Below are 13,347 nucleotides of genomic sequence, written 5' to 3' on the forward strand. Positions count from 1 at the left end.
TTTCTTCCTTTTTTTTTTTTTTTTTTTAATGTTTACTTGAGAGAGAGAGAGAGAGAGAGGACAAGTGGGGGAGGGGCAGAGACAGAGAGGGATACACAAAGTCAGAAGCAGGATCTAGACTCTGAGCTGTGAGCACAGAGCCTGATGCAGGGCTCAAACCCATGAACCATGAAATCATGACCTGAGTCGAAGTCAGATGCCCAACCGATTGAGCCACCTGGAGCCCCAAGGGATTTCTTCATTTTTAAGGTCATCATTTCCTTTCTGGGAGTACTAAACGTGTTTAGAACACACTTAAAAGAAACAAAAAATATTTGTTATTTTTATCGATTTAACAACACTGCAATTAAAAAATCAAAATATAGACAGAAGGGAATTGGTCAACAGTAGTAACTCTGTAACACATTCACTTTTTGTAAACGAGTCTTGGTTTTCTTTCAGTTTTTGTCCAGACGAAACTAAGGCCAGGAGGTGTACAACACATTGTATTTATTTCATGCTTTTTGGATCTGACAAAGGATTACGTCTAATTTGAGTGTGAACTGTTAAATTGTAATCTTGGTTAACTTATAGTTAGGTATTTTTTTTAAAGATTAGGTAAATCTCCCATTTATGGGTGCAAGAAGTGACTTTGCATTGACTAACATTGTATTTTCTCAAATTAGATGCTGATGGGAAGTTAAGCGTGAAATTTGGGGTCCTCTTCCGAGACGACAAATGTGCCAATCTCTTTGAAGCATTGGTCGGAACTCTCAAAGCTGCAAAACGAAGGAAGATTGTTATGTACCCAGGAGAGCTACTTTTGCAAGGTGTCCATGATGATGTGGACATTATATTGCTGCAAGATTAATGTGATTTGCATATCTTTGTTTATTGTTACTTTTTGTTTCTGGTAAACTGGAATATTAAGTAAAAGGACACACATGAGCATACTTGATGTATTTTTATAGAACTTTGAAAACAAAAGGAGACTCTTATTTTAAAAGTTTGTCCTTTTTTATACCTTGGAAAAAATTTATGTATTACACTGTAAAATAAACAAAACCTGTTATTTTTCTCAGGAATCTGGTTGGAAAATGTAGGCATTGAGGCTTTTTTTGGTTGAAGTGTAAGGTGTTTCATAAATCATTCTTAGACAATTTCTACAGATATTTGACATTCCATAAAAGCAAGAGGCAAAATGGAAGTCCAACTCCCACAAGGAATATTATACTGTTTATGTAATAAAGACATGTATGTTAAAATTGTCTTATTGCCTTATTTTGTCATTTAAGATTTATGTGCCTCTCAGAATCAAGTTTCTGCATCAAGTTTAGGTAACTGCAATAAAAGTTACCATAATTGGAAGAAAAAATTTCTTTAAACTACAGAATTTTAAAAGTAGGGATGGGTGGGGTTCTTTTTAAAAACTTTTTTTACATGTTTTATTTATTTCTGAGAGAAAAAGAGAGAGACAGCGTGAACAGAGGAGGGTCAGAGAAAGAGGGAGATACAGAATCTGAAACAGGCTCCAGGCTCTGAGCTAGCTGTCAGCACAGAGCCCGACATGGGGCTCGAACCCATGAACTGTGAGACTATGATCTGAACCAAACTCGGATGCTTAACCGACTGAGCCACCCAGACGCCCCAGGATGCATGGGGTTCTTGAGTGGCTCTGTCAGTTAAGGGTCTGACAGTTCATGAGTTTGAGCCCTGCACTGGGCTCTGTGCTGACAGCTCAGAGCCTGGAGCCTGCTTCAGATTCTGTGTCTCCCTCTCTCTCTGTTCTTCCCCTGCTTGTGTTCTCTCTCTCTCAAAAATAAATAAACAGAAAATTTTTAAAAAGTAGGTGTGTGTTATGATTGGGCCCTTTAAAAATATATTGACTTTGGTGTCTATTATGTGCTTACCACTGAGGGCCTGTGCCAAAACAAATACAACCTAAAACTTCACTTCCTAATTGGATGAGTTAGCTCCACCTGAAACAATATAAAAATGTCTATAATTGTGTATTACAGCCCATCGTACACAATTGAAAATGATACATAATCTCAAGGAGGAAAAAATCCATGGAAACCATGATGGTTGGGAAAGGTAGCATAGAAGAGTTAGAATTTGCATGATTGGGGCTAATTCTCCAGCAGGGAAGAAGCTGGGAGGGGACGACAGTGATGTCTCAGGTGAGGTAAGACTGGGACGTGAATAAGCAAGGCTCGCTCTTGTGACAAGTGTGATGTCAGGTCGACTGGAATGTTAGAGAGAGGTGGTTCAGACTGGATAAATAAGGTCAAACCTGGGAAGCCAGGGAGAGGAGTCTGAACAGAAACTGGAGCAGAGAAACTACAGGATGAAAGCGATGTTTTGTGAAGGTAGCTCTGGCACTGGTAAGTAGGGAGGATTGTGGAGAGCAAAGAGGCAACGAGAGAAGCCAGCTAAAACACTGCTCAAGAATCCATGGGGACGGTGATGATGGGAAAGCAAATGAAGGATGGACTCCAAGCACATTTTTAAAGTTTCAACTCTCATCAATAGCCTTTCCATTGTGACAAGACCCCACGTCAAACTAGATTAAACAACAATAGAATTCACTGACACTTCATAGTCTTTGCTAACATTTATTGAGCACTTGCGCTGCTAATCCTCATATAACTGTGAGGTAGGTATCAATAATACCTCCCATTTTATAGATGAGGCAAGAGATGCACAGAGAAGTTAAACAGCTCGTCCAAGTTCACCGAGCTAGAAATGGGCACGTCAGGATCATGTAATGCAAGTCCAAGGATGGGATGGACTTAAGGAATGGCTGGCTCCTGGGAGCCAAATGGTGTCAAAACTCTCTGGGTTTCCATATTGGTACTGATGCCTTCTTTGGTCCAACCTCATTCTCTTTCTACTTTAAATAGGCTTCCTGCATATAGCCAGAAAGATGCCTGCTTGTAGTTCCAAATTCACATACTCCCAGATTAGCCACCCTAGTGGAAAGAGAATCTATTTTACCTAATTATGAATTTGAGGAGAGGAACCCTGCCCCCACATGCAGCATAAACCTACCCCTTTTACCAGTAACATTTGCTAGAGGAATCAGGTACAGTAAATTGACAGCCTTGTCAAACGAGATCACATGCTCGTTTCCAAGTGAGGAAAGGGTAGGTGTTGGGCTTTACAACCTCACCTCAAAGAGGAGAAAGGTAGTCCCCCTCCCCACACACACAAATGGATGCTGGGTATATGGGAACAACATAAGTTTGCCATAGATATAAGAGACCTTTGGAGGATGAATCCTCAGTGACTGAGAATAACTTATTTAATAGAGATAGAAATTAGACGGAGCAGGAGGGCTGGTTTTCGAGTTTCACTTGGGCATGGTGAACTTGAGGTGGTTAGAGTGGAAGTGCATACTGAGCAGGTGAGGATTTGGTTCTGGAACCAGGTGAAAGTTCAGGAATATAGACAGGCTTGAGAATTAAGGTTCAAGACTGACTTCATCTCAATTTTGATATGTAATCAGACTTCCTTAAAAAATCTGCAGAAGTAAGTTGAAACAGTTACTCAATCTACCACTTTGTTTAGTGTCTTCTTGGTCACTCTAAATAATGTTTTAAAATTTCAAACCATAATGATTTAGAATTGGAAAAATTTCTCAGAAGAGATATATCCATGTGATTGTTTATTTTGAGAAAATGGACAGCATAACATTCTTATCTGCTACTGACGTTCGTGATATAGTCTTACATTTTTTCCTTTAGATTCAAGATGGTCAATTCCTTTGTATTGACTTCATTTTTGGATAGTTCTCTTTTACTTGGATCATGGTCTTAAAAATTTAGAAGCATAATTTTGATTTCCTTTTTTTTTAATATTTTTTATTTATTTCTAGGAGAGGGAGAGAGAGACAGCGTGAGCAGGGGAGGGTCAGAGGGAGAGGGAGCCACAGACTCCGAAACAGTCTCCAGGCTCTGAGCTGGCAGTCAGCACAGAGCCCGATGCGGGGCTCAAACCCACGAACCACGAGATCATGACCTAAGTGAAAGTCGGACGCTCAACCGACTAAGCCACCCAGGCGCCCCAAATTTGATTTCTTTTGAGCCAGATAAAGTAAATAGTGAAATAATAATAAGTGAATATAACAGTGAAAATAATCTTTCATGACCATAAACTACATTCCAGTTAGTCACCTCAGTAATGAGTGCCAGTGGCTATAGGTGGGTGGAAGGCAGAATTTATGAATAGTTGTACACAAATAACTCTTCATGCAAAAAAAGAAAAAAATGTATAGCATCTACTTTTCCCAAGTCACTGTGCTAGGCATTAGGGATTGTTAAAGCAAAGCAAAATAAGAATAAATAAAATTTGATTCCAGTCTTCAAAGAGAAACAAACGATTTGTACAATATATATTAAATATAGTGAAAGCTCTGGGTAGACGATATAAGAGACAGATACACAAATGATGAATTGTTCTCAGGGGAAACTGGGATGAAGTGAAATTTGTCTTAAAACAGCAGAATGATTGTGAAGGGCTTTTCTGGTGGAATAGTTTCAAAGGAAGAGAAAGCAAGTAGCTCAAGGTAAGGAAGGAAAGGAATATTGTGAACTGAGGCTGGAAAAAAGATTGGGGCATTATTTTGAACTTTGAACATAGAAGAAACAATTCTAAGTGTATGTATTAATAATGGTGAATTATAAAGAACTATAAAAAACACTTTTAAATAATGTGATAAGTGCCACTAATTATGAAGTGATTTTTTTAAATTTTTGAAAAATGTTTTATTTATTTTTGAGAGAGAGATAGAAAGAGACAGAATGTGAGCAGGGGAGGGTCAGAGAGAGAGAGGGAGACACAGAATCTGAAGCAGGCTCCAGGCTCTGATCTGTCAGCACAGAGCCCAATGTGGGGCTCTAACTCATGAACCGTGAGATCATGACCTGAGCCGAAGTTGGATGCTCAACCAACTGAGCCACCCAGGTGCCCCAATTATGAAGTGATTTTAATTTACAAGTTCCATAATAGTGCTATTTCATATATTGTGATTATATAAGACAATCTGTAATTATAGCTTATCATCTCTGCAGAGAATGACTTTGAATTGAAAATTTGGCTAAAGTGACCACTTTTGCACACTCAAATATCCGTAAGAAATCCAAGCACTCCCCCCCCCCCGCCGTGTCTTGGAGACATGGTTTAAAAAGAAGTTACAGAACTATTGACTTGAGAAATTTGTTGTAATGGAATCCCAGTATCCCAGATTTCCCAGGTGTCTGAGCTGCTTCCTATCGTTCCAGACAAGGAGAAGAGAACGAGCCATGGACTGATAGACAAAATACAAACATATGTGATGTCAAGGGAGCAAGCCTACTTTTCTGTATGCCATGTGGTACTGGGCTCATTAATTTAGAGTCTCATATATCTAGAAAGAGTCAAGAGAGAGGCATGCACCTTTAATTTATTTATAGTCAAATAGTCTTGGAGTTTCCTCTTTCTTCACAAAAGATATAAATATCTCTTCAAAGAAAACTCACTCCTCAGAAGCCTTTTAAGATGAGAAGTAAAAAATGACCATATTATTCTAGAAGACAATTCCATATGATAGCCCCTTTCTTGTGGTTTTTGTCTATCTCCACAGACTCAACAAAAGGTTTCTTTTTTCTTTTTTTTTTTAAATGTTTTTATTTATTTCTAGGAGAGAGAGAGAGAGACAGCGTGAGCAGGGGAGGGTCAGAGAGAGAGAGGGAGTTACAGACTGAAACAGGCTCCAGGCTCTGAGCTGGCAGTCAGCACAGAGCCCGATGCGGGGCTCGAACCCACGAACCGCGAGATCATGACCTAAGCGAAAGTCGGACGCTCAACCGACTAAGCCACCCAGGCGCCCCTCTTTTATCTTTTTTGAGAGAGAGCAGGCGAGTGGCAGAGAGAGAGGGAGACAGAGGATCTGAAACGAGCTCTGCGCTGACAGTAGAGAGCCAGATGTGGAGCTTGAAGTCGCAGACTGTAAGATCATGACCTGATGGAGCTCTAACTCGCAAACTGTAAGATCATGACCTGAGTTGAAGTCAGACACTTAAGTGACTGAGCCACTCAAGCACCCTTCAGCAAAAGGTTTCTTCAAAAAAATTTTTTTGTTTGTTTCTATAGTTCTCCTTTTACGTTTCAGTTGAGAATTTGCGAAAATTTAGTGCTATAAAGAGACGTTTCTGATTAGAAAGAATGGGGACAAACTTAGCTAGTTAACAGGGATTTAACTATCAGGATGTATACAAGGCAACTAGGAAGATAAAGTTAGTCACTAAAATCCCAAACAGTGAAATGTGCGGCGGCAGGGGCTTCTGGAAATGAGGGACTCCTAATCGCACAGCATCAGAATAGCTTCTGTAGTTTTTCCAACATCTTGGTGCTCCAGAGAGTTTGATTCAGCAGATCTGGGGCGGGGGACCTCAGTATTTCCAGGAGGAAGCATCTCCCAGGCTGATTCGGACCGGCAGCTCTAGGAAGGAACCCCTCCTCGCTGCATTCTAGCATCGCAGTTAATACCACTCAGCTGGGTTCGTGGAGTCACTTTCTAGTTGCTTCTCCTCCCGCTTCCATTAGCTTCCTCATCCTCTGTCTTTTCTGTGATTCATAGCTTCTACATAAGTGTCACTTTGCTCCCTCATTACTTTGACTTATTAGTGTCAGTTCTTGCTGCTAGCAGTCTCGTGTCCTCTGTACGTGTAAACTAGAATGCTTAATAGGATGAGTCTGACTAGCTCGGTTTGCCCTTGGATGTCAGAACGTCTTGTGCCAGGCTACCCCGTAGGTCAATGGCAAGCTTCAAAGCGTATTGGTCAGCTTCACTTCCCCGGTCCAATCAGGTGACTAGGTGGAGAGGTGGGCGTGGCATACAGCTCCGAGTTACTGCTTGTAACAAGGCCTGTGAGTTGAGTGGCCCAAGACGTGACCGTGACCGCGGATCTGGCAGGTAGTGTGATCGCATCCTAAGAATTTCCTCAGCTTCTCTGTGATTTATAGCAGAATATAAAGACATTAACTTTCAATTTGGAGGATACGGCCACCCCTTTTGAGCGTAAAAAAATATGTCCTTGGGGCTCCTGGGTGGCTCAGTCGGTTAAGCATCTGACTTCGGCTCAGGTTGTGATTTCTAGGATTTTGAGTTTGAACCCCGCAGTGGGCTCTGTGCTGACAGTGCAGAGCCTGCTTCATATTCTCTCTCTCTCTCTCTCTCTCTCTCTCAAAAATAAATGAATAAACTTAAAAAAAATTCCCTCCACATGTTAGATGTACTTTTAGAGTCCGTGATTAAGAAAATAAATAACACAAAACATACAAAATACAGAAAGCTACTATGACTTCAACAAGAGTTTTAAAAGTTTTCTTTTTAATGTTTATTTAATTTTGAGAGAGAGAGAGAAACAGAGCGTGAGTGGGGGAGGGGCAGGGAGAGAGGGAGATACAAAATCTAAAGGAGACTCCAGGCTCTGAGCTGTCAGCACAGAGCTTGACATAGGGCTCGAGCCAACGAACAGCGAGATCATGACCTGAGCCAAAGTCGGCCACTTAACCAACTGAGCCACCCGGGCGCTCTTGTTTTGTATTGTTTTTGTATGTTTATTTTGAGAAAGAGAGAGAGGGAAACAGAGAATCCTTGACATAGTCTCTGTGCTGTCAGTAGGGCAATCAATCAAGATCATGACCTGAGCTGATGTCTGTGGCCAAACTGACTGAGCCACCCAGGCATGCCAGTAGTTTGTATATTATTATTCATAAGAGTAATGCTTAAACTTTAAAGGTAATAGTACATTTATTATGTATACAATTTATTATGCATATCATTTATCTACAGAAAATACTTGGTGCCCATATAATTTCTTGGGCTCCTTGTACTAACTCTATGGCTTCTTACCAAAGCTCAGTCCACAGGTTAGAAATGATTTTGTAGTACAATAAGCTCATATTCTATATCTGGAAAGCCCACGTTTGAACCTCAAGGTTTACTACTCACTTGCTTCATTTCTCAGAATCAGTGGTGGTTCTACATTTCCTCCCCTTGAATCCGGGCAGGCTTGTGATGACTTCAGCAAGTTCAATGCGGTGGAAGTAATGCTAGTGATTTTTGAGGGTAGGTTGCAAATGGCTAAAGAGCAACTACCTGGCACACTAAACGCAACGTTCAGAGGGAGGCAGAGCTTCAGAGATGCTTGATCAAACAAATCAGTGATATCCCTAAGATCCTGTTTTGTTTCTTTCTGTTTCTCCATTCTGCCTTCTGTGATATCAGTTTCATTGATTTCATTCTAAGTCTTTCCTTCTGGTCAAAACAAAGGTGCCAACAATTCCTGGGGTGACATGGTCCTTTGGGGGTAGAAACAGAGAGAGAGAGAAAACATACACAAGAAATGGACTCCAAATTTGTAAAGTAGCATCAGTAGACTGTAGCTTCTAGTGATGTTGTTGAGAGTCAGGTGCTATCCTAATTCCTCAAGACTTTTACGTGACTTTCTTTATTGTGGAAACTGGAAACTTTTACCATCTTTTTATTTCTAGTATTCTAAAGTTTTGCTATGTTGTACCTATGTATTATGTATGGATAATGTTTTTACCTTTTACTTTAGGCATTGGACTGACACTTTCAATCTGGAAACTTTGGTTGCTTTTTGTTTTTTGGGTTTTTTTTAGCTTGGGGAAGTTTTCTTGTGTTATTTCTTTGATAATTTCTTTCCCTTCATTTCTTCTGTTTTGTTTCTTTCTGGAACTCTCTTTAGTTGAATGTTGGAGACTACTGAATTGATTTCCTAGTGATATCCTCCTATCTTTTGTTTCTTTTCAATCTCCTTTCTAGGAGATTTACTTTATTAGGAGTTTATTATTTATTTATTATTTAAAATTAATAGTTAAAATTATATTTTGATATTTAAATCCCAATTCTTTTATTAAAGGATAGCATTCTGTTCCATTCATGCCTCATCTCTTTGAGGATATTAATTATGGTTTCATTGATGTTTTCTTCTACTTTGATGTATTGTCTCTTTTAACTGCAGTTTTTCCCCCCAATTTGTTTGTATCTCGATTTTTGTGTGCTTGTGCTGGAGTATTCCCTCAGGCAACCTAGAAATCTTTGGCTCTATATTAATATTTAATAGTCAATCACTAAAAAATTTATAGTAGGTTGGGGGATGGTGGGCAGTTTTTGCTAGCTCGTACTAGTGAGCTTCGCTATGTGGCATTCAGATGATAAGCAAGCTTTTCCTTGTAAAAATCTCAAACATCAACATTGTAGGGTTTCCCCCACCTGAAGCCATTTAGTTTCTTCTGAAAAGAATTCAGCTATTTTCTGCCTGGATCCATCTCACAGGTGCCAGCATTCTGGAAGTAACGGCACAGGCTGAGGGTCCTACTCTTTAATCAGCAAACTTTATTTACTCCTCTGTTTTCAACTCTGCTCTCTACCATACCTGGGGGTCTCTGTTATAGAGATACTTCCTCTCAATTTTTCCAAAGACCTTGGACCCTGTGTAGTGGGAAGGAGGGACAGTTTCTTGGGTTCATGGAGAAGGTCTACCAGCTCAGTGTGTAGATGATTGATCACTCTCCCTAATTTCAGTTAATTTCATTTCTGCTCTAAGGGGTCTCTGGAAGAACCATGCTCAGAGCTTCTGGGGGGTTCTGTGGGGGCAACTCGGCTCCACACCTGCTAGCACCCCTATCCATAGGTGCTTAGGTGGCATCTTTCTCAAGTCTGTTATCATTCTTCAATCTGCTTTCCAGTCTCCGGAGATTATTAATGTTGCTCATCAGTTATCGCATTCCCTCAAATTCTCTTTGTCCTTGTGACTTTTTCCACTTACTTGCTACAGTTTAAGAACAGGTTTCTCAGTTGTATATTAAAGAATCAACTTGGCACTCAGATGTGCAAAAAAAAAAAAAAAACAGATTCAAAGGTAAGAGAATATTAAAGAAAACTGATCAGTTTACATATTTAGCTGGAAAATGTCCCCTTTTTTCTTATTCCTAAAATGTCTTCTCTAATCTTGTTGCTCTAAGCCTCCCAGATCTTAAATGCAGGAAGCCCAGAGTTCATTTTTAGCTCTACTTTGTCATCAGCTGTGTTGGAGGTCACTGTCATGCCAATTTTCCAGCATGTAATACATCTATAGCCCTCTTAAGGTGAGCTTTACCTGATTATTGCTGTGTCCGAATCCGTCAGCCTCCAGATCCCCCAGGCAGAGGTGATCAGGAAAGCAGGTGTGGGGTACCAGGAGAAGCCCAGAAAGAAACTCATCCCTGGAAAATGTGGGATTTAGGAGACTGAGGTGCAATCTAGGCTTGTCATATTTTATTTCATGTGAGTGTGTTCTGAAGAAATGGAAGAGGAAGTGTAAGAAGCAAAGGAAAAGAAATAGCACATCATATCCGGAAATGGTAGATCTTACAACATTAAAAAATAGGATTAGAAAACATAAGACAATTATTTAAGGACTGATTACAGAATTTATTGAAACATCTTTATCTAGTTCCCAAGCAATTCAATAACAATTATATGCCTCATTAAATAGGTGCCAAATTAACTTTGTGGAATGTACTATTTGATTAGAATAGTAAACAGTCTACACATATATTCAATATTTATTGTTTGTTGGTATTGTAATCAGCAGAGAAGGAGCTTGCTGACAGCTCACTGCAGAGAGGCAAAGGGAATTAGCACCAAGAGACCATGATAAAGGGGAAGTATTTTTGGAGCTGGAGTCAACCTCAGAGTTCAGGACTCTACCATTGCATCCAGGGGGCAGTCAGCAAGTCAAAGAACTAGATCCTTGGCTTGGAGTGGTGGGCAAGTCTAATAACCTCCAAGACTTTGTCTCTTCTCATCTATAAAATTGGAGAAATAATAATAGTAATAATAATATACCTAACTCTTAGGGTTATTGTGAGAATTCAATGTTTAAAATGTAGTAATTGCTCAATAAATGTTATTGCTGTTGTTTGTCTCGGTAGGGACATTGTTATTGGGGTTATAATCGTTATCATTATTTGTATTACGCTGTAGTGAAAATAAACTGAGGGCACCTAGGTGGCTCAGTTGTTTAAGCACCGGACTTTGGTTCAGATCATGATCTCAAGGTTCATGGGTTTGAACCTTGTGTCAGGCTCTGTACTGACAACTCAGAGCCTGGAGCCTGCTTCAGATTCTGTGTCTCATCTCTCTGCCCCTCCCTTTCTTGCTCTCTCTCTCTCTCTCTCTCTCCCTCTCTCTCTCTCTCAAAAATAAATACACATTTTAAAAAATTAAAAAAAAAAAAAAAAGAAAGTAACCTGAACCTCAAGGATGACTTAAGGCAAGTAGAGGAAGTGGTCAAGGTCAAGGTCTCACTGCATCAGACTTCAAGAGGAGGAAACAAGTCTTAGTGAAAGTCACAAGACTAAATCCAGAGAGAAATTTACAAATGATAGTTTTTCTTCCCATAGGTTCTTGTTTGAAGACCAAATCCGCACCTCCCATTGCATATCATACCTTTGTCCATTCTATGGTGACTTTGTCTTTTTGTTCACTGATGAATCCAAGTACCTAGAATGGTGCTGGCATGTAATAGGTGCTTAATAAATTGTTGTTGAGTGAATGGATGAAAGCCTGGCTTGATGATGAATTTAGCAGCAAAAGAGCTTGGTTCTTGTTCTGAACATCAGGAGAATGCTCATGTATCATGGTCACTTACAGCTTAAAATAATAGGAAAGAATATGGGTTGGAAGCTATATTCTTTGATTTGGCAGTGTGCTATAGTTTTTTTTTTTAATCAGAATTTTGGCAGCTTTTATTGTACAGTGTTTGGATGATAAACGAGTGCTTTCTTACAGAAAGGTAACACGTGGCTCCTGCATTTTATGAAATAACCAACCCTTTATTTCACTGCTGACTTTTTAGAATATGTTTCATAATTAGAGGGGAAAAAATGAGACTTGCAAGGCTGAGCCAAAATTGAAAAATTCTGGGATGAATCCAGAACAATCTAGTCTTAGGTTTGTGCTCATTTGAGAAGTAGAGCCCTACATACATAGGAGCTTGTGATGTTGGGGGGCTGGGGTGAGGGTGAGGGTGGGGGATGGGGACAGGATGGCAGCTGTCTTCTCAGAGGGCCATGGCCTATAGAAGTTTCTACTATAAACATGCCTGGCTGAAGAGGCTGTTGTTGAGTAAAACATTCCCAAGGTGATTCAGGAACAAGAATAAGGAATGGTGGATTTGGATAAAAGCTTGGAGAACCTTTATTTTTGAGTAATGATAATTTTAGAAGTTTGGAGAGACCTCAGCTTCTGGGTTGAGAGAAAAGGCGTGGCAAAGGTCAGAGCAGACAGTAGAATAAAAAGGGGGGGGGCTTATGCACTGGATGTGGGGCAGAGACACCAGTAGAGGAGGAACAGGGCAGCAGGTGGCCTAAAGGAACAGTTGTTTGTATATTCTAGGTTAGGACCATAATGTTCAAAATGGGATCCATTGCAGGGTCTTCTTGAACCTCAAACTGGTTAAATATGGCGGGTATTTCTTTGATGCTTAGGGACAAGTGACTTTCACTTTACCTAGAACTAAGAGATGCTTCCTAGTAACCTGCTAAGAAAGCTAAGAGTTGCTAAGCTAGTTACTTGGAAGCCGAACTTGATGCATATTAGTATTGACAAAGAACCTGACTCAGTAGCCTGCTGACAAGTCGGGTTGGCTTCCAGTCGCTCACATGCTGTGGGGTTTGTATTGCACACACACGTTAATGATGGCCAGAGCTCCCACGCTTGTTTGAAGGGGTATTTTATTTAATGCTGTATCATTAGTGTTTTATTGCATTGATCATGATTTCCAATTGCTACCCTTCTGGCTAATAATGACAAACTATGAATTGAGCTTCATTATTATAAATTTTGTTTGTTGTTTACGTTCAAACATTCCATTTGACTTGTTTTGTTTGGTTTTGTTGTGTTAAAATAAAAAAAAACTAATGGAGATCAGCCTTGAAAATTCCCTGAGCAGATGAAAGCCAGTTTAGTCATACAAACAAAGCTGAATTTAGCTTATTTTGCAAGACTGACTTGACCTGGGTCATTGCTTGCTCATGCCCCTGGAAGTCACAAACAAAACTTAAACCTTTTTTCAAAATTCAGATGAGGCAACCACTAGCCAATTCCCTATCATTGAAGAAAATCCTATTACTTTAATTCTGATTCTAGTAGTATAACCAATCACTGTGGAGAATAAATAGTCATTACTTTCTCACAATATGAGCTGTTTTATAGTAATGTATTTTTGAGTCTCATTCCATATTTTGGTTTGAATGCTCCCTGTCTGCAAACTGTCTTTTTGATGTATTCACAGTAAACTTTTACTAATTACT

General features: G+C 39.8%; 1 protein-coding gene across 2 annotated transcripts in view; it reads left to right on the forward strand.

Moving 5' to 3' along the window:
• The window catches only part of ABRACL (ABRA C-terminal like), a 12,558-nt gene extending 11,311 nt beyond the window's left edge, over positions 1–1,247 (forward strand). For both annotated transcript variants that reach the window (XM_039243581.1, XM_039243580.1), the window contains exon 3: positions 666–1,247. In XM_039243581.1, coding sequence (XP_039099512.1) covers positions 666–850 — 185 coding nt within the window. In that variant the 3' untranslated portion in view covers positions 851–1,247. The remainder of the gene's footprint in view (positions 1–665) is intronic.
• Positions 1,248–13,347: the final 12,100 nt, after the last annotated feature.

This window comes from Hyaena hyaena, unplaced genomic scaffold (assembly GCF_003009895.1).
Source record: "Hyaena hyaena isolate Hyena2069 unplaced genomic scaffold, ASM300989v1 scaffold_229, whole genome shotgun sequence".
NCBI lineage: Eukaryota > Metazoa > Chordata > Mammalia > Carnivora > Hyaenidae > Hyaena > Hyaena hyaena.